This window comes from Drosophila erecta, unplaced genomic scaffold, assembly GCF_003286155.1.
Source record: "Drosophila erecta strain 14021-0224.00,06,07 unplaced genomic scaffold, DereRS2 tig00000021-arrow-pilon, whole genome shotgun sequence".
In the NCBI taxonomy this organism is placed as follows: domain Eukaryota; kingdom Metazoa; phylum Arthropoda; class Insecta; order Diptera; family Drosophilidae; genus Drosophila; species Drosophila erecta.
The window spans coordinates 5,791,263-5,810,247 of record NW_020825198.1 but is presented as its reverse complement, the minus strand read 5'-3'; the positions used below and the strand labels follow the sequence as shown (position 1 = coordinate 5,810,247).

The window sequence follows — 18,985 nt, the reverse complement described above, 5'->3', positions numbered from 1 at the left end:
ATTATCGAATTTGCCAATGAATTCCTGTGTTGCTAGACTCTACTTCCATAACCAAGTGTCCCTAATAAATTGTCATCTAGCCATGATGATGACCTCAGTAAATTCACACGTTGATTCCTGGTATATCCCCAATAGGTAGAGCGATAATGGGGCATTGATTTAGGACAGCTCTCTACTAACAATATCATTCAATTATCAGTTGCAAAATTTCCATTTCTGCAGCTATAAAAGCCGCGTCGAAACTCCAGCAGACCAAGTTGTTTCTGCAACATGAAGGTGTTCCTAACTATTCTGGCTTTGGCCGTGGCCTCCGCCTCGGCGTACGAGAGCGTCGTCCACCCGAAGGATCTGCCCAAGGTGGCCAAGATCGAGGGTCGCATCACCAACGGCTATCCGGCGGAGGAGGGCAAGGCTCCCTACACCGTGGGTCTGGGCTTCAGCGGCGGCTGGTGGTGCGGTGGCTCCATCATCGCCCACGATTGGGTCCTCACCGCCGAGCACTGCATCGGAGGTGATTCCGTGACTGTCTACTTCGGAGCCACCTGGCGCACCAACGCCCAGTACACCCACTGGGTTGGAAGCCACGACTTCATCAGGCACAATTCCGCTGACATCGCCCTCATCCGCATCCCCCACGTGGACTTCTGGCACATGGTGAACAAGGTGGAGCTGCCCAGCTACAACGACCGCTACAACGACTACAACGAGTGGTGGGCTGTTGCCTGCGGTTGGGGAGGCACCTACGACGGAAGCCCCCTGCCCGACTACATGCAGTGCGTCGATCTGCAGATCATCCACAACTCCGAGTGCGCCAACTACTACGGAACCGGCACCGTCGGCGACAACATCATCTGCGTGCGCGTGGTCGATGGCAAGGGCACCTGCGGAGGCGACTCCGGCGGTCCTCTGGTTACCCATGATGGCGGCAAGCTCGTGGGAGTCACCAACTGGGTGTCTGGAGCCGGTTGCCAGGCTGGCCACCCCGCTGGCTTCCAGCGTGTGACCTACCACCTGGACTGGATCCGCGACCACACCGGCATTGCTTACTACTAAGCACCGATTTTCGATTGAATAAAAAAATTTGAAGCGCAAACTTGAATTACTTTGTAAATATGGGGTGAATTACACCATGAATACTCTCTAACTATTGAAATAATCTTGGGTTTTTCCAAAAGTAAAAACAATCGTATGCAGTTCAAAATCCAATCAGTCAGTTACGATTATCTGGCCATCTTATCTTAACATTCAAAAGTCGGAAACATTTGATTAGATTTAAGTATTTACAATGTCTTTCGGATGTGAATTACAAAAACCTTTGCAATAATATACTTAGAAAATCGATCTATCTTAAGAAACACAAAATAATAAAATTTTCCTGGTAGGCGAGTGTAACGATGAGGTAAACTTAAATGTAATACTTCCAGGCGAAAGTGGGAGACAAAAAGAGTGCAAGTAAATCAAACCGTTGAGAGAACGAAAAAAATATGCTTTAAAATTGATCTCCGAACATATTATTGCCATGGCTTCACGAAATTTCACGTTCATACGGTAATCGGTTTCCCCTTATGTCGATATTTCTAGCACCGCAATTGCACTCACCGAAAGTTCTGCTCCGACGAAAGCGTTTTCCGATGTCACAGCAAACTGTGGGATTTTACAAAGAAACACATAAAAAAAACACAAAAAAATAAGCCATGCCCACTAACAATATCACTTAAAGCAAATGGCAATTTATAACAAATCAAGAGCACTGAAGGAAACTGGCCTCATCTTTACTTCTATTTTTAACCACCTTCACTTTCCTCACTGTCACCGTTCACCACTTAATTCACCTTTACATACATATGTACATAACATATGTATGAGTGTAGACTTGCTACTTCACGTTATGCTTCAGTTTCAACACTTGACCAACCCTTGGCTAAAAAAAATAATAACAAAAATATTCCCGCACGCGTCCAGCTCTGTCAAAACCGCGAACCAACTAAACTTCCTGGGCTTCTCTCTCCCTTCCTTGCCCACGCCGTTGGAAATACTGCGGACAGTTATTCCATTCTCTCCATGACTGTACCCTTGCATTCCACGCTTTTCCAAGATCTCGGGGCGCTTGTTGCGAAATATTTCCTCATTGCTTGATTTTATTTTCTTTCTCCAAACCATTTTCTCCACCTCTCTGCCTGGGTCTCTTCATTTCTCCAAAATGTTGGTTCTTCAACACGCAACTGGCTCGAATGGCTGCCAAAATGGAGGAGTAGGCTACCGATGTCACGTGCCTGGCGGAAACCTCGGATCGTGCTCTCCATCCCAACAAATCAAACTTATTTTATTGGTAGATGAAAATGACAAGTGCTTAGAAAATGAAGTGTGGGATATCCTTAAAAATAAAAGCTTAAGACTTTGTTTTGTCTACTTTCTTGTTTTGCTAACGATTTAAGTTTGACGACCTTGCCGGCGGCAAAGCAGAGGCACTTGCCGAAAATTACACCCACTTGCCGCCCCCTTAAATTAATCGCGCAGAACCAACAAGTGGGTGGTGAAAATGGTGGAGGGGCAGTGGGAAGGAAAGAGGCAAATAAAAGAGAGAGCGTGCAAAATTCCGACGCAGCACGTGCCAACAGTAGCTGTTAAACTGCGCAGACTCAGTGAGTGTCAAACTGTGCATCGGGCATTTCGCAAATAAACATTGCATACTTTCAGGCAGCACTCGTGAATGTGCAACGCATTGCGAGTAACGATTGCCAATGCACTTGGAGAATCTTAATATAAATTTGAAACTTCGAAACTATTAAATAACCATATTAAGCCAAACCTTTTCTTGGCATGACATCACCCGAATACACATCGATATTTTCACATTATGTGTAACATAAATTACTAACAGACATGCAAGGGGAAATATCTTAAGATTAACAAAAAGCGAAGGATTATCAAAGGGAATCGTTTACATATACTAAAAAAAAGTAAATTTTATTTATATATTTCATAATTTATGCTTTAATTTGTTTTAATTTTAAACGTGTAGTTTATACCTTACTTATATTTAAACAGCATTATCTTCCTATTAATGTTTGATTTAGGTTCTGAGGAATTGATTAATAGAATAATACATTCTCTTATCTAGAATGCGAGTTGACGTTTTTAGACATTGCCACTTGTCTTCTCCGAAATGAAATAAATGTTTGTTAAATCGTAGTTCATACTTAATTAAATGTGTAGGTAGTGATAGAATTGCATCCGCTCAATGATATTCTTAATATAGCCATTACTCGTAGAGTAAGCGGTGATATATTTGGTAAAACGAATATACTAGTACAAGGATTGTATTATTCTTGCCAATTCTATGGTTTTGCCAACAAAATGTTGATGTTTCCGCTAGCACTTCCATCAGCTCAGTAATGAGAACTTGGACCAAAAAATAAATAATTCTTTAACTTCTGCTATTATTTAAAGGCAACTAGTTCATTTCCTCCCCTGTTCTGTACTTATGATCATTAAACCTAATGATTTCGTTCAGTGTCATGCCTGCTGGTGCTGCTGTTGCGCGTTGTTGTAGTTGCCAGTGGCTGCCTCTTGTTGTTCTTGCTGTTGCCACCCAGCGAGGGTGTAAAAAATCTCGCGTCGGCAACGGGTCGTCGTCATTCGTCGTGGGTCTCCGCTCGCTGGCAGTCGCACATCCGCTCAGTTGTGTCGTGCTATCCGTTCCGCCAGCAAGGACCTCAGTTGCAATCGCGCACAGACCCGAGTTCCTTGGTTTCCAATCGCACTGCAAATATTTGTATATTTGCTGCAATCAATGGGGATGTACACATGGCGAGTGCGAAACGTGAGTGTGCGAATATGAGAGTGGCCCATATCTGGGATGAATCCTTGCCCAAATGCGCTGGGTGTTGACAAACTTTCAGGCTGTTCGGCAAAGTTCGCCATTGGCGCGCGCGTGTGTGTATCCGTGTGCGTTCCTTTTTGTATCTGTGTATCTCTAAGCTTTGTATCTGTATGTGTATCTGTAAATGTATCTGTATCTGTATCTGTATCTGTATCCGTATCTGTAGGCAGTGTGCTTGACGAAAAACGATTGCAATTTTACGCTGACGCTGCAGCAGAAGCAGTTCGCTTCAATGGAACTTGACATAGTACGCCACCCAGCCCACGCCCACTTTCAACCCCCAACCCCTTTGCGTTTTACTTGTACATCTATGCACATGCATATTGTTGTATCGCATGTGTTATTTTTACCACCGCAAAGTGTCCTCGGCACACACTCACACACACATTCGCCCCGCGTCCTGCAGCGGATCGGGATCCCACAGCACCCTTCACCCCTTCACCCCTCCACCTCATTCACCCCTGCAGCCATAGTTTCATTATTATTTCTATATAGTACTGCCCCTTTGAATGGCTTTCCCAAGTGCATTTGCCATTAAAATGCAATGCATTATCTAGATGCATGGCTACTCGTGAAAAGCCACGCCAAACTAATGTCGCTTTTTAATGGCAGACTTAGTCGGTGCCTCACTAATTTATCCAAATGATTGTTCAAGCCGAACATTCGATTCAATTAGATGAAATCTACTAAGTACTGGTACAGCAAAAGTTGTAAAATGTGGAATAATCGAAGTATGATAGCTAGCTATATACAAACAAAATGCGGTCCACATACAAATATGTTGATTTTTTTGAACTGATTTCTTATCGCTCTTCCTGTCATAATATGTATAAAACAATTGCTTTAGCAATTATCTTGGGTTGAAATAGTTGCAGCCCGCATATATCTCAAAACACACACTATTTGGAACTTGCTTCATATGCGCTGTACCCTTATCTCAGTGCTTAGTATTCCTATTCCTTTATTCACATTCAAAAATTATATTCATTTCACATAATTTTTGCCCTCCACTTTTAAAGTTAGATCTGTTGAAAAGTAAATTTATATTTATTCTCGATCAGGATCTGTCTATTAAGCTGTTGAGCTTGAACTCAGGTGTTTTTAAATTATAAATAAAAGGCAATCGCACGATTCGCTTAGTGCCGAACTACACCCGGTAGTTGTCTACCGGTGCTGGGCATGAATATCACATAATTATATTTAGACAGCCATAAAAACGTGTCATGGATTAACACCACACAACGTCTGATCAATGTTTGCTACATGAGAAGCGGCAGAAAAGTGAAATCTAATGATCAGAGTCGAGGCGAGTCGTGATCGATGAAATAATGCCGGCAAAGGCGCAGGCGAATCGCAGATCCATCATGAGGCCGCATCAGCTCTATTTCCCATTTCGGAATCCCAGACCCCCAAGACCCCCAAGACCCCCATACCATACCATGCCATGCCGCACCATGCCATTCCATATAGCCACAGCAAACTTATTTCTGGCTGGGGCTACTCGCATTCGCGATTCAGTCGTCATAGTGCTCGGACCGCTGCCGAAAAGATAGCATTGGCAGAACGATGTACGCGGTGTACACTTAGCAGACGTTGCATTTCCATTAATTGAATTCGGCACCGCCCCTTTTGGGAGCCCCAAAATGCGCCCATCCAAGGTGGGCAAAGCACGTGTTATTTATGTGCCCGTTGGCTAGGACAGAACAAACATCTAAGAAAATCAGAGTGCTTTCAATGCTCAGAAGATTTGAATGGGAAATTGTGTTCGGGTGCGATACGCAAACGATTGTTGCCCCGGTGTACTACATGCGTACTACAAACGATAAACAAAAATGTAAACAAGTGCAAGTCGGTGAAAAGCAATGCTTATATAAACCTATAAACCTTCAATACACGAATGAGTACCTAACATAATATCTATAAATAAACTAAATCCCTAACGAACTCAAACTGTACTCGTATACATAATATATTATATATTGTACGCCGCAAAGCTATTGAAAGACGAATAATCATAGGATGATGTAGTCTTGAGCGTAATTAAAAAATAAATCAAAAGTGAAGCAGCTTTGAAATGCAAAGTTCCGGACTTTGCCAATTATAAAGTCATCAGCATTATCAAATACATTTTTTGCAAGCATTGCAAAACACATAATTTATTCACTCACTACACAGAAAATTTTTCTGACACTGCTAACTGACCTTTGTAATAAGTGGAAATGAGTTTTCCAGCTAACAGCTAAACACAAGTTGTGCATTCGCCAGCTATTAATGCATTGCACTTCAATTTCAGTTGCGAAATCGACAATAATACGCCAATGAATCGAAAATCACTGCAATAAGCATAACAAAGGTAAGTCAATTAAAACATATTATTTAAATAATACTACTCATGCGAGTTCTAAACTAAAGTAATTGAGCCCTAGAGACTAACAAAATACAAAATAATATTTAAATAATACAACTCATGCGAACTCTAAACTAAAGTAATTAGGCACTTGAGACTAACAAAATACAAACAGTGAATTTGGTGCTTGCTTTACTAGTGGAGTGCAGGGTATACTAGGCTTGTTGAAAAGTATGTAACAGGTAGAAAGAAGGCAAACGCCCGCATTTATAAAATGTTTGATCTGTATACCCTAGAAGGGGGTATAATGATTTCAGGCAGCACTCGCTTTGCTGCGCTTCACTATCAGCGTAATGGGTATCTTGTAGTCGCGACGCTCGATGGCTTGCTTCGGTTTCAACTCGTGTATTTGCAATTGTAATTAGCGTGACTTTCTGGAAGTGTAGCCAAAGCTTTAACGAACAGCTGTTAGCTTTAATGATTTTCAGCCCAAATATAAACGTAAATAAAGTTTCCTTACAGCAAAAATGTGCCAATATTAAAATAGAGCAGCTAAGAGCCTAAACAAAGTAATTTAAATAAAATTCAACTCGCTCTTACAGCCAAAGAGGGCAATTTTAATTAGTTTGAATTAAATTTTTAGTTTCCATACATGTCAGTCGGATCGATTCGAACTAAGTGATTTCCTTTATGATTTTGAACAGTCGAGAGCCTAAATGACATGGCAGAGAAACGCCTATTGCTGGATCCATCCGCCACCGCAGAGACGGAGGAGCCGGAAGTGCATGTGACCCGACGGGCAGCAGGAGTGCTCCATGCCATCCAGCAGCGCTCACTTCCGGTGAGCAGGAAGTCGGTAGTTGGACTGCTGGTGTCCTTTACGTTCTGCTACTTTCTGATCGGCAGAACCGGTTGGGTGAATGTCCTCGATCTGGACGTCCTGCGCTCGGACAACTACGTCGCGGTGCAGCATCAGTCGACGGTCATGGATGGTGAGTCCACCAATCGAACGACTAACTATTTATGCACCTATTTTATTGTTTTTGCCTGACTATTGTTTGCATGTTAGTAATTATGATTTCCGCAACCATTTTCGTTTTTGTTTCTTGTGTTTGTGCTTGCCCACGCCCAGTTGAACGTGTGACCATTACTGAGCCCATTCCATCTGTCCCGAAAGGCTTCCTGGTGTACAGCAACTCCTGCCGCATCATGGAGGTGGATCCCTACAAGAGCGAGGTGATGCGCCACTTTAAGAGGATCAAATACAAGTCCTGCCAGAAGTTGCCGCCCCTGACGCACGTCAAATTCGAGGCTAGGTCCCAAAAGTACCTGCTCAGCATCGACGCAGCTGCTCTGAGTCGCTACCCGGCGGGCAAGCAGCTCCACTGCTGCTACATGGCGGTGCAGCGGGTGGACGAGATGAAGGTCAAGTACACCAAGTGTCAAACCTTCAAGGGGAGCACCCCGCTGCCCGATTCCGCCGAGGGCATCATCGTCAAGTGCGATTCGGGTGGCCACCAGATCTATATCAACGGTCATGCGACCGTTCCCGTCAAGGAGGCAGTGCAGCAACGATTACAAGTGGCATCTGAGGCGGACGCCAAGGGCTATCCGAGACCTCCGAGCGTCTTGATGCTCGGCATCGATAGCATCTCTCGTGTCAATCTTATCAGGGCCATGCCCAAAACGGCCCAGTACCTCTACGACAATGGATGGTTCGAGCTGGCGGGTTATAATAAGGTGAGAGTGATGCGAAATACGGTTCCAAGTTCCAAGTTTCATGTCCATTTCCTGTCCCCCGCTCCCAGGTGGACGACAATACATTTCCAAACATCATGGCCGTGGTCACCGGCTACAATCTGCCCAATGCCATGCACGCATGCTCGCCATTCGTGGTCGGTGGCCTGGACAAGTGCGACTACATCTGGAAGCAGTACCAGCAGCGGGGCTACGTGACCGCCTACGCGGAGGATGCCGTGAAGATCAACACGTTCAACTACCTGAAGAAGGGCTTCAAGAATCCGCCGGCGGACTACTACTTGAGGCCATATCTATCCGCCGCCGAAACGCAGCTGGATCACACGACGGTCAATGGTCTGGTGCACTGCCTCGGTTACCTGACGGCGGCGGAGCACGTGTACGACTACGGACTGGAGTTCACCAGGAGGTTCATCAACGAGACGTACTTCGGATTTTTCTGGACAAACACGCACAGCCACAGTGACATATCGCAGACCAGCAGTATGGACAGCTATATGGAGGAGTATCTCCGGAAGCTGGTGCGCCAGGGCACCATGGAGAACACGGTGGTGGTGTTCTTCAGCGATCATGGCATGCGGTTTGGACCGACGAGGGCCACCTGGTCGGGTCACTTGGAGGAACGTCTGCCGGCCATCTTCATTTGGTTACCCCATCACCTGCGCAGCTCACATCCGGAGTTTGTGCGCAGCCTACAGCTGAACAGGAATCGCCTGACCACGCCCTATGATCTTCACCTGACCATGAAGCACATACTGTCCATATCTGGGCGCGCTGAAATGGAGTCGCTGGGTCCGGCACCCGATTGTCCGCAGTGCCAGAGTTTACTGACCCCCGTTTCGCCGCTGAGGAGTTGCTCCGACGTGGGCATCGCGGATCACTGGTGCACCTGCTGGGAGTACGACACTATCTCGAGCAACTCGAAGGAATCGCGGATGCTTGGCAACCGGGTGGTCAGCTACCTCAACAACTATGTGGCCGAGTTCCGAAACGGCACCTTTGCCAAGCTGTGTGCTCCGCTCTCCCTGCACAGCATCAAATCCGCGTTCCGGGCGCATCAAAATGCCCTCGATCCGGAGGAGGTGCACACCTATCGACTGATCTTCGTCACGTCGCCCAATAAGGGCCAGTACGAGGCCACCGTGCGACACAACCACACGGATGACTCCGTAAAGGTGACCGGTTCCGTGAGCCGATTGAACGTCTATAGCGGGGAGGCGGATTGCATGAACGATTTTGCTGCCAAAAAATATTGTTATTGCCGAAAGAAGAAGGGGTAGACATGGTAGGATTATACCTAAGGCTAGTGCCCAAGTGCCGTTACTCAGATTAGGATCTAAAAGTACAATTAACTTAATACTATTTAATAGAAATTCTTCCTCTCTCTCTCTCTGCCTAAAAGTATCTGGTGTCTGATGGCAATGGATTTTTAAGGCCACAAAAACGTATACTCAAAACTGAACTCCTTACGCTTTGAAGGTTTTATTTGTGAACACTGTTCGCATAATTATAGCTTCTTTATTCTTCTCGTGGAGTTCAAGAGACATCCTTGTATATTACTTAGATAAGCTTTGTTGTTACCTCTGTAAATAATTCCTCCCTGCTCCAAGAGACTTTTGCCAAGAACTAGTTTACATATGATGAGTCCTTAGATTACTAATAGTTACACTTATAATTTGATGTATTTGTTTAACCTATAGTGATATTGTAAATTCAAATATAATGATGTATGTAAAGATGAAGTAATTAAGGTGTCCTTTCAATTTGGCATTGAATTGATTAAAAAGTATGTACGTAAACGATATTAGACATGGTAATGTTGTCAGATTTGGTCAGATCTGGCGCAAAACTTCCAGGTACTGGCCTTCTCTTTAAAACTATAGTTGCCCAGCAGATTCTTGAACGCCTTGAAAAGCTTTGTTAGCGGACTATTGCGCTGCAGTCCGAGAAGATCTCCTTGAAGGGGCTGCACATCCAGGCGCAGCTCCTTGTAATCCTCGCTGGCCTGCAGCGAGAAATAGCCGCGCAAATTGACTGCGTATTGCGGATTACCCATTCTGGTCTTTGTAAACTCGATCGTCTGCTGCAACTGGTGGGCGAAGAAAGATTGACCGGCGCCACGTTGGAAAGAGCGTCCTGTCCAAGTGTCGTAAGAGATGCTGATAAGCCACTTGTAGTAAAGCGGCTCCTGCGATTCTCTCAGTTCGACATTCAAAGCATAGAGTTGCGTTAGCACATCCTTAATGGTATCCACATAGCAGACCAACCAGTAGTAGTATATGGGCCGAGCCTCCTCCGTGTTGCTGCTCAGCACAACGGAGCGCAGGCATTTGAGATCATTTGTGGTGGGCGTGATGACATGCGATCGCACTATGGGCGGTGCATTATACACACCGCCTGCCTCGACTTTTGTTTCTTGTGCCTCACCGACGATCGGCGGTTGCACACGGACGTTTTCTATTTTTTGCTGCTTTCGCGGTGTAGCACTCCCTGTTCTTTTATCCGCCACTATTTTGTCGGCCACTAACCTATCCGCCAGACCAAATAATAGGTAGTCGTATAGCTTCTCTGGCTGCGAACTTAGTTGCTGATCGCCACAGGCTTGAGCTGCCAGAACTAGGCATTGTCTGAGGAAACATAAATTTGAAATGGACACAGTTTTGGCCACGTTGCGCTGCAACTCGAAGGGATCCTGTACGCACATGGCCCGATCCAGCTTGAAAGCTTCTGGCGGCGCACCTGTCTCATCATGCATTAGCTTCAGTTGCTCGTCGTACTCGGGAAATCCTCCCGGTGTGCCCAGCGTTGTCTCCTTGTCCACACAGTCGCCCAAAAACGGACTCAATACACTTTTCTCAAAGTTCACAGTGCAGTAGTATACGAAAAAATTTTTGATTAGATCCAGCGTGGTTATCCGTTCTGGAATCGGTGGCATTAGGTCCAAACTGTAGGCATAGTTAACGCCCGACCAAATAACCGGGGGACAGAGCGACTGGAGCTGCTTGACGGAGGGCAACAGTCGATTCACTTGCAAGTTAACGATGATCATGGAAATTAAACAATAGCTTGTCATGCTGCCATGGCCAATCAATTTTAGTTTCCGGGCCCAGATTTTCAAAAACAGACCCAGCTCGCGAAGCCGCTCATCGCGAAACATTAGTTCGCGCACAAATCCGGAGTTATATGTGCTATTCGGATTAGACATATTTATGTCTATGTTCAGTCCGGTGAGCTCATGCTTACATCTAATGATGGGCACGGCGGCATGACGAATGGTAAAGACATCCACAAAGCATTTCGATCTTCGTAAGAAGTGTGAGACCTTGTTGTATAGCTGCTTATAGGACAATGGTGGCTGGTCGCCGTACGACTGCAGATACAAATCGATGTCGCTCTCTGCGGGAATGGATTCGGATTATGTGCCTTCTTGCGTTTACTGTTGACCACTTACCCTTCAATGCTAAACCAGTAACCATTGAACCGAAGGGGAACACCCTAACCCTGCCCCTCATCTCCTTCTCTATGCAGTTGCGAACATGCCCGAAGCAGGTTTCCATCTTTTGAAGATCACAAGCGAAGAAATTTATTACAGTGCGCAAGTGCCCGCCAGACTCGGAATTTTCTAGAGCCTCCTGCAGCTCAGTGCGCTCGGATTGGGTTTGTGCGCTGGTGAATATCTTGGTGATGGCGTTCAATCGTTGTCGCAATTGCTTTTGGGGCTTGCTAGCATGCTTCAGCAGCTCGTGGGCGAGGCAATCCTGCATACTCTGGAAGGGAGCAGCGCATACCATGCAAAGCACCAGATTATCGTCGCCATCGCCAGGCGGAGAAGTTACTTCCGAGGCAGGGGCCGGCATTTCTGCAAGAACACGTTTTAGTTATTGCTTAATGTCAAGGTTTATTCTATTCAATAACAATGATCAATATGTAAGGGGTTGCCTTGTTTTCCTGTCCACCACACGCTGAAAGTAGGAGCTATGTATGATGCCTCTGATTCCCGGACAGAGTAACACATTATTGCTGGATCGATAGATGGGTATACCTGCCGCCAGCACCTTTTCCACGTTTAGGTATATCAAAATCTGGCAATCGCTGCGGAATCCACTCAGAGTGCCATTGGTCTCATCGCTGCAAGCAAAGTGCACATGGTTGCGGTTCATTCTACTTAATCCTTGATTGCTAATGGCCTCCCAATATCTGTAGTAGGTGCCATGAACTGCTAGGGGTATCTGTCCCACATGGGTAATCCTCTCCAGACCGCCTGCTTCGCCTTCCACTACCGCCATTGAGTGTCCCTGATTGGCGCGAATCTCGTGGACTTGAAGTTCTGCATTCCAGCGAAGTGTATATCGTTGCTTGGCATCCACGGCTGCAATCTCCTTCAGTTTTTCCAAGGTAAAGGACTTGTAGCGTGGGTGCTTCTGCAAATCGGGGACACTAACGAATCCATCCGCACGGATGGTGACACCCTCCGTTTTCGCGCCGTGCCGCAACAACCAGGATAGCGTTTTGCTCAATTGCGTGTCGGTTCGCTGTTTAGAGGCCATTACTTGCGATAAAACTTACTTTTATTTATGCAAAACAATGCAATGTTTTTTATTGCGTTTCTATAGCATTCCACAAGTGCAGCATCTGGCGGCATAATTTGGTACTAATATGCGTGGGCTAACGAGTGCTGTTAAGTTAAGCATCGGGCTGTTAGGCGCAAATTGTAACATATGAAATCAGATCATATGTCCGGTAATCAATAGAATTTATTTAAAAATTCCAAATTCTAGAAAATGCGACTACTAGTGCTCTATGGCAGTCAAACCGGCACCGCCCAGGATGTGGCGGAGCAGATCTGGCGGGAGTCACATCAACTGGGCTTCCAAGGACCCGTGCTGCCATTCGACGAGTACGATATGTCCAAACTTATCGAGGAGCGCCTCGTGGTCTTTGTGGTGGCCACTACTGGCGACGGAGTGGAGCCGGACAACATGAAGCTGGCCTGGCGATTCCTCCTGAAGCGCAGCTTACCCGCCCAATCCTTGCAAGGAATGCAGTTCGCCTGCCTTGGACTCGGTGACTCCAGCTATCCGAAGTTTAACTATGCCGCCAAGAAACTGAGCAAGAGGCTGCTGAATCTGGGAGCCAGTTCCGTGTGTCCAGTGGGCCTATGTGATGATCAGCATGATTACGGACACTTGGGTGCATCACTCACCTGGACGAAGGAGTTGTGGACTGCTCTAAAGGGCATCTCTGGTCTTGATGAAAGTAAACTTAGCAACAGCACCCAAACTATTGTAAAGTGGTCAGTAAAGGAGTTGCCTAGGGATTCCTGCATTGCTGCCTTGGACAATCTGCTTTGGAGCCAAAAGCATACTGCGCACTCTTTCAAAATTCTGGATAACCAAAGAACAACGGCAATGGATCACTTTCAGGATGTACGCTTCCTAAGGCTGCAGTCTCCAACTGAAGATCTGAGCTGGGAACCCGGCGATGTACTCGATGTTCAGCCGCAAAACAGCGATGAAGCTGTCAAAGCATTCTTCGATCTCGTCCATGAACACAGCCTGCACTTCGACGAAAGCACTGTAGTGGAGGTTTCCAGCGCCCATCAGGATATGCCCCTACCCATAGCCTATTCCAATCCCTTGAGTCTCCACCAGGCCGCCAAATTCGTTTGGGACTTGAGTGCTAAGCCACGGCAACGTTTTCTCGAGGTGCTAGCACAGAACTGCAGCGATGAAATGGAAAAGGAGAAGCTGCTAGAGTTCTGCTCCGCGGAGGGAATCGATGACTTGGTGGCTTATGTGAACAGGCCGCGTCGTAATCTTTTGGAGGTACTTGAGGATTTCCGGCATGCCACCTCTAGCTTAACTCTACAGCAGCTCTTTGAGATGATGCCACTGATCCAGCCACGCAGCTTTTCCATTGCCTCGGATGTTTCCGCCTTAAGCTTGGATTTACTGGTGGCCGTTGTGGAGTACAAGACAATAATGCATACTCCACGTATAGGCTTATGCTCCAACTGGCTGAGAACTTTAAAATCAGGTACGGAGTTGAGCGGGGCAGTTAAAAGTGGAACCATGGCCTGGCCAAAGGACTTAAGTATACCACTTATAATGGTAGGACCTGGCACAGGCATCGCTCCATTCCGTAGTATTATCCAAAGCCGACTGTATGCTCAATCAAAAGGTTCCACTATTGGTCCCCTGGTTGTTTTCTTTGGCTGTCGAAACAAGGCGGCAGATTTCCACTTTGGCAATGACTTCTCCACCTGGACCGATGCGAAACAGGTAGAGGCCCATTTTGCCTTCTCAAGGGATCAGGATCATAAGGTCTATGTCCAGCACTTAATCAAAAAGAATGGTGCTCATCTGGCAAAGCTTATAAAATACCTTAATGCCTACATTTACGTGGCTGGCAACTCCAATAATATGCCAAAGTCTGTCAAAGAAGCCTTCATCGAGATACTGGATGGCGATGTGGATTACGTGGATCTAATGATAAAGCAGCGACGATATCAGGAGGAAACCTGGGCGTAACACCGTATTTATTTGCGTATAGTTCCTATTTGTACAGTTTTGGACGGAAATTATATCTTTGCACTCATTACTTATGTCAATTTCAAAAGTCTTCCAACAGCTTTTCGGAGGATGTGTGACAGAAGGGACAGTATCCTTTCTGAAGGACTTGCAGCTCAAAGTCTTCAGCATAGAACAGCTGAAAAAGTTCACTAATAATCCAAAATTAAATGATGGTGTTTTATTAAACTTACCAGCAAGCATTGAGGACAATAGGTAACCTGCAGATCGGGTAATATATTACGATAGTACACATTTCGCACGTTCTTGCCCCTGCGTTTAAGAATCAGCACATGATTGGGATCTATGGCACGCAGGCCATTGCGATCCAAGCTCAAAGGCAATGCACTGGCCACATCCTCGTTGAAGGGATCCGAATCCTCCGCGTGCTTTGCAGGAGCCAGCAGCAAGCGCTCCGCCTCGGCATCAGATATATCCACTTCTGGATAAAATTGTACTAGAGGTAGAATTTCTAAAAAGAGATATGATATTAACAGATATCTAAGCTAAAAGACAAAGCACCATACCGAAGGAAACGAAGGAGAATATATAATCTTGGCGGCAAGTGGGACAACAATTGCTATTCAAATGTTGACTGTAGTTGGAGCACTTGTAACAAAGTGGCAGAAGCTCCTCCGGGTCGTTAAAGCCACTTTTGCAGGCCTTGCTGTTTAGGAAATTGAGCTAAAAAGGCAGTTCTTAAGTGTGTCATTCAAGGGATTATAAACTACTCACATCAATCTGCTCTTGGACTCCAGCTGGTGGCTTCAAAGACTGCAGTCTCTTGTTGATAAGAAGGCACAACTTGTTGGCCTGCAAAAACTTAGCTTGCTTGGCCAGCGTAAAAAGAACCGAACTGGAAGACAAGAATTCAAATTGATTTACGTTCTACTTTTGCGATTTAGGCTCTTAACTTACAACATGCTTACACCTTTGGGGACACCTTTGTGCTCCACTTCGTTTAGTATAAAGCGGCTTACGTTAAATAGGCTAACTGGGGAATGTGTGGTGAAAGGTTCTTTCATATAAGAATATATGACGCTGTAGGCGTAATACACCTTGGCAACACGTAAATGATTTTTGTACTCCATAAGGTGGTGATCAACTGGATTTTGTTCTCTAAAAAATACAATTTATATAATTTAAGGGAGTGCGCCCAGGTAAATAGTATACATACTCCTTGGCGTGATATACATCTAAATGTTGCTTAGCCAACAGCCAGTAAAAATAGCTCGCATCCAAATAGCGCTCCTCCACGATGGCCGTATTGCTTAGTTGCTTAAGCAAACGATTGGCTTCCTTGGTGCGTCCTGCCTTTATGTAAGCTAAAAAAATGCAACTTTTTAATGAACAAAAAAACGTAACAAAAGTGATAAACTCACCCTGATGCGCCTCTATGAACTGATCCGTTTCGGCCAGCCATTGCCCATGCTGGTAGTGCACTGTGGGCAGCAGTTCCGGCAACGATTCCGCCAAACGAAATGCCTCTGGCCAGTCGCGTACTTCGATGTGCAGTTGCACGACTTGGGCTTCGTCGCCCAGCTTCTTGAAAATCTCAGCAGCCAGGGGAAGAGCTTTGAGGGTCTTTAGATTCTGGGCCACCGACTCAAGGGCATCGCGCTCCGTAAGACTTAGTCGTCGCCCGATATCGTACAGCCTGAAAAAAACCAAGTTAAGTATAGACGATAAGTGTTGTCTTGATTTAATTACACATCGGCCCATCCTTGCTCTGCAACAATGTCAATGGCCTTCTGATTTTCGCCAGCTGAGAGCAAAAGTTCGGCTGCAGCTCGTGGCTCCTTCACCGAGTATGCCCATTCCGCTCGCTTGCGTACAAGTTCTTTTTTCTCCTGCTCAGTGCCGTCCTTGATATATTCCTGGGCTAAATCGAACATGCGTAGATCTGTGTACATTTCAAGTGCTCTCGACGACTGGCCGCACTTGAGGAATAGACGAGCTGCCTCCTTAAACTTTCCGGCAAAGGCGCAGTTCTCTGCGAGAAGCACCTCTTTAGGAACCGCCGATCGCTGTTGCTGATCTCGTAGTTCACCGATGAGCTTGAGCCACGGTAGGTTCCTGACTTTGACGTAGGCATCGCGGGCGATATTTATGTGCAGTGCCTCCAGAGCTGATTGAGCTAATCCCTCCCAGTCGCTGGTGGTAACACCCAGACAGGCGACCTGGTAGGCTTCGCTAAAATAACATATGACATCTTTATTAGGAGGTACCATGCAGAATTGCCATGTGTCTTACTCAAACAATCCAGCTTCGATGAACTGCCACATCGTGGAACCAAGGGCCAAAGGCGTATTGTGCATGATGTTGCCGCGCAGGCAGAAGGCAGTGGCTCCGCAAAGTCCCACCACCACGCCATGCATGTTCTGTGGTGCCCTCGGCGGTAGATTTCCCACACGAACGCTTAATCCGCCTGTTGTGTGGGTATAGCAGAGCATCGAATCCAGATGCGTGTTCCAAGTGACGCTGTTTACACCCGTATCCTGGTATAGAATTGTATCGTTGATTATGTCCCGCACCACCAGGCGACCCACATCGTCCACAACGGCAATCTTGCTGCGCTTTGAATTGATGTCCAAGCAGCGAACCGCAGACACGGCAGTGGTGATGAGCAGGGGTAGCGAGTTGTTGAGAAAGATTCGGAATACTTGGCCGTTCTTTAAGCCCACCATTAGTCCTTCTCTTCCCACAGGGCCACCGGTGACTTTGATGTATCGTATGAACGAGTCCATGATCCACTCTCGCTGCAGGACACCCATGAAATCCAGACATTGGAGGCGTTTCTCTTGGCAGAGGACAATGTGACAGCCACAAACCACCAGCAAGCTGCAGTCGAACTTTTGTTGGATCTTTTCGCGCACCTTATAGTGCATTGGTTGATCCTCTCCAGAGCTCAGCTCATAGAGAACAACACGTTCCGGCAGCTGAACGGCCAGTCGATTCCGATAAATGGCTATTTTCTGAACCAAATCTCGACACTTGATGCGCACCTTTTGGCCAGAGATCAGGTGTTGAATGATCACATCGCACATGTTTTCCCGGAAGGCATAGCGCTCGCGGTAGAGGGCGTGTACGGTACTAGACGCAATGTTGAAGCAGGCCAGAGTTCCATCTTGACAGCCAATGGTGTAGGATTGGCCATTCGGATGTAGGGCGACTGTCCAGATCCAGGTGTCAAAGGTATCGCCCAGCGTACCCAAACGAATGCCTTCCCTGGTGAAGAAGTGAAGACCTCCGGTGCAGCCGCCCACGAGGCAGAACTCCCCATTGGGAAAGTACTGCAGGCACAGGGGATCAAAGCCCAGGGTTCGCTCCTTGCCTATCATCTGGCCGCTCAAAGTGTGAAAGGATAGCGTTTGGCTCCAGTCCACCACACCAATGGTGTCTACACTGCCAGGACCACTGGCCGGACAGCATTGGACACTAAAAACATTGCTATTGGGGCCACCAGGCCGATCGATCCTGCCCTTCTCCTCGCCCAACTTGTTCCTAATTGATATGGTGCCATTGGCCAGGCCCAGGATCAGGTACTGTCCATCATTTGTCCACGAGCATCCATTGACCCGGGCGGATATCTTGTACTTTTGCACCGCCTTCTGATCAGCCGACCAAAAGGCAAAATCCGACAATGAACACGAGGCCAGGTGGTGCGAAACAGGATTAAAGCTCATGCACTGAATGGAGTCACCGTGCCTGTGGGTGTAATTACATTTTATCACTTCATAAAACTAGAATTTATTGAAAGTATGGTGTGAACTCACGAATACTTGAGCAGTCCCTCGAGCTGCGGTGACCATACGATGACCATTTTGTCGGAGGCTCCGCTGGCGAACCGCTTGCCATCCCGCGAGTAGGCCACGCAATTGACCGTGTCCTTGTGCGCCTTCAAAGTGTTCAGCAAGGAGCCATCGTTTGGGTCATAGATGAGCAGCCGATCCCCAGCAGCCACCACCAGTTGGCTGCCATCGGGGGCGTAGCACACATTGTGGACACTGGAAATGAGGTTTTCCGATTACCGTTATAGCGTTGCGCAGCAACAGGTTGTGGTTTTCCAGGAATGCGAAAGCTATACCTGATCTCGTTGTCCTTGCTATTGGGAAACTCGATGCGTTCCAGCCATTTGAGAACTCCCCTCATTGTTGCACAAATCGAGTTGGCTAATCCTGCATAGTTGATAAAAATTCCTAAATGCAGGTGCGTTGTTTACACACGGATTCCATGGCAACCAACCACAACAAAAGTTGGCGTCTTGGCTAGAGATGGCAGTTTGGCGGGGTTTTCCGACAGTTTTGGCTTTTTAAAGCAGATTTGGCACGTTAATATAAATCTTTGAAAAACAGTAAATAAAAACATAGCCTAATTATCATTTAACTATTGCTCAAGTGCACAATATTTTAAGACCTGTATATATTG

At 46.4% G+C, this 18,985-nt stretch overlaps 6 protein-coding genes across 7 annotated transcripts; 3 read left to right on the top strand and 3 right to left on the bottom strand.

Annotated features, from left to right (window-relative positions):
• Nucleotides 1-123: 123 nt before the first annotated feature.
• On the top strand, nt 124-1,084 carry LOC6545660 (serine protease 1). The gene has a single exon (XM_001971628.3). It carries the CDS (start codon nt 271-273, stop codon nt 1,051-1,053), a length of 783 nt encoding a protein of 260 aa, XP_001971664.1. The 5' UTR covers nt 124-270; the 3' UTR covers nt 1,054-1,084.
• Nucleotides 1,085-3,470: 2,386 nt separating this feature from the next.
• Nucleotides 3,471-9,730, top strand: LOC6545659. 2 transcript variants are annotated; one of them, XM_001971627.3, is made up of 5 exons: nt 3,471-3,823; nt 6,177-6,236; nt 6,935-7,222; nt 7,408-7,970; nt 8,039-9,730. In XM_001971627.3, exons 3-5 carry the CDS (start codon nt 6,952-6,954, stop codon nt 9,266-9,268), a joined length of 2,064 nt encoding a protein of 687 aa, XP_001971663.1. In that variant the 5' UTR covers nt 3,471-3,823; nt 6,177-6,236; nt 6,935-6,951; the 3' UTR covers nt 9,269-9,730. The 2 variants fall into 2 exon arrangements, with proteins under 2 accessions (XP_001971663.1, XP_026833979.1); XM_026978178.1 differs by having other exon boundaries at nt 7,363-7,970.
• On the bottom strand, nt 9,455-12,640 carry LOC6545658. The gene is made up of 3 exons (XM_026978179.1): nt 12,555-12,640; nt 11,440-11,847; nt 9,455-11,384 (listed from the first exon to the last, which is right to left on the bottom strand). The coding sequence occupies exons 1-3, from the start codon at nt 12,628-12,630 to the stop codon at nt 9,811-9,813; spliced, it is 2,058 nt and encodes a 685-aa protein (XP_026833980.1). The 5' UTR covers nt 12,631-12,640; the 3' UTR covers nt 9,455-9,810.
• Nucleotides 11,876-12,557, bottom strand: LOC113563981 (tRNA 2'-phosphotransferase 1). The gene has a single exon (XM_026978180.1). It carries the CDS (start codon nt 12,533-12,535, stop codon nt 11,909-11,911), a length of 627 nt encoding a protein of 208 aa, XP_026833981.1. The 5' UTR covers nt 12,536-12,557; the 3' UTR covers nt 11,876-11,908.
• A 14-nt stretch (nt 12,641-12,654) lies between the features above and the next one.
• On the top strand, nt 12,655-14,588 carry LOC6545656 (NADPH-dependent diflavin oxidoreductase 1). The gene has a single exon (XM_001971624.3). It carries the CDS (start codon nt 12,770-12,772, stop codon nt 14,516-14,518), a length of 1,749 nt encoding a protein of 582 aa, XP_001971660.1. The 5' UTR covers nt 12,655-12,769; the 3' UTR covers nt 14,519-14,588.
• On the bottom strand, nt 14,497-18,827 carry LOC6545677 (intraflagellar transport protein 122 homolog). Its single transcript, XM_001971623.3, has 11 exons — nt 18,645-18,827; nt 18,334-18,564; nt 16,811-18,265; nt 16,268-16,750; nt 15,940-16,214; nt 15,735-15,882; nt 15,476-15,676; nt 15,293-15,413; nt 15,085-15,241; nt 14,752-15,029; nt 14,497-14,696 (listed from the first exon to the last, which is right to left on the bottom strand). The coding sequence occupies exons 1-11, from the start codon at nt 18,707-18,709 to the stop codon at nt 14,601-14,603; spliced, it is 3,510 nt and encodes a 1,169-aa protein (XP_001971659.1). The 5' UTR covers nt 18,710-18,827; the 3' UTR covers nt 14,497-14,600.
• Between the last annotated feature and the right edge of the window lie 158 nt (nt 18,828-18,985).

Excerpts from the sequence above, each read along its gene's own strand:
- LOC6545660 (XM_001971628.3), top strand. The coding sequence starts at position 271 with ATGAAGGTGTTCCTAACTATTCTGGCTTTGGCCGTGGCCTCCGCCTCG.
- LOC6545659 (XM_026978178.1), top strand. The coding sequence starts at position 6,952 with ATGGCAGAGAAACGCCTATTGCTGGATCCATCCGCCACCGCAGAGACG. Across the intron at positions 7,223-7,362 it reads TCAGTCGACGGTCATGGATG|TTGAACGTGTGACCATTACT; the intron begins GTGAGTCCACCA and ends GCCCACGCCCAG. Across the intron at positions 7,971-8,038 it reads AGCTGGCGGGTTATAATAAG|GTGGACGACAATACATTTCC; the intron begins GTGAGAGTGATG and ends CCCCGCTCCCAG.
- LOC113563981 (XM_026978180.1), bottom strand. The coding sequence starts at position 12,535 with ATGGCCTCTAAACAGCGAACCGACACGCAATTGAGCAAAACGCTATCC.
- LOC6545658 (XM_026978179.1), bottom strand. The coding sequence starts at position 12,630 with ATGCCGCCAGATGCTGCACTTGTGGAATGCTATAGAAACGCAATAAAA. Across the intron at positions 11,848-12,554 it reads ATTGTTTTGCATAAATAAAA|AAATGCCGGCCCCTGCCTCG; the intron begins GTAAGTTTTATC and ends GTGTTCTTGCAG. Across the intron at positions 11,385-11,439 it reads TACTGGTTTAGCATTGAAGG|AGAGCGACATCGATTTGTAT; the intron begins GTAAGTGGTCAA and ends CCATTCCCGCAG.
- LOC6545656 (XM_001971624.3), top strand. The coding sequence starts at position 12,770 with ATGCGACTACTAGTGCTCTATGGCAGTCAAACCGGCACCGCCCAGGAT.
- LOC6545677 (XM_001971623.3), bottom strand. The coding sequence starts at position 18,709 with ATGAGGGGAGTTCTCAAATGGCTGGAACGCATCGAGTTTCCCAATAGC. Across the intron at positions 18,565-18,644 it reads AGCAAGGACAACGAGATCAG|TGTCCACAATGTGTGCTACG; the intron begins GTATAGCTTTCG and ends CCTCATTTCCAG. Across the intron at positions 16,751-16,810 it reads ATCGAAGCTGGATTGTTTGA|CGAAGCCTACCAGGTCGCCT; the intron begins GTAAGACACATG and ends ATGTTATTTTAG.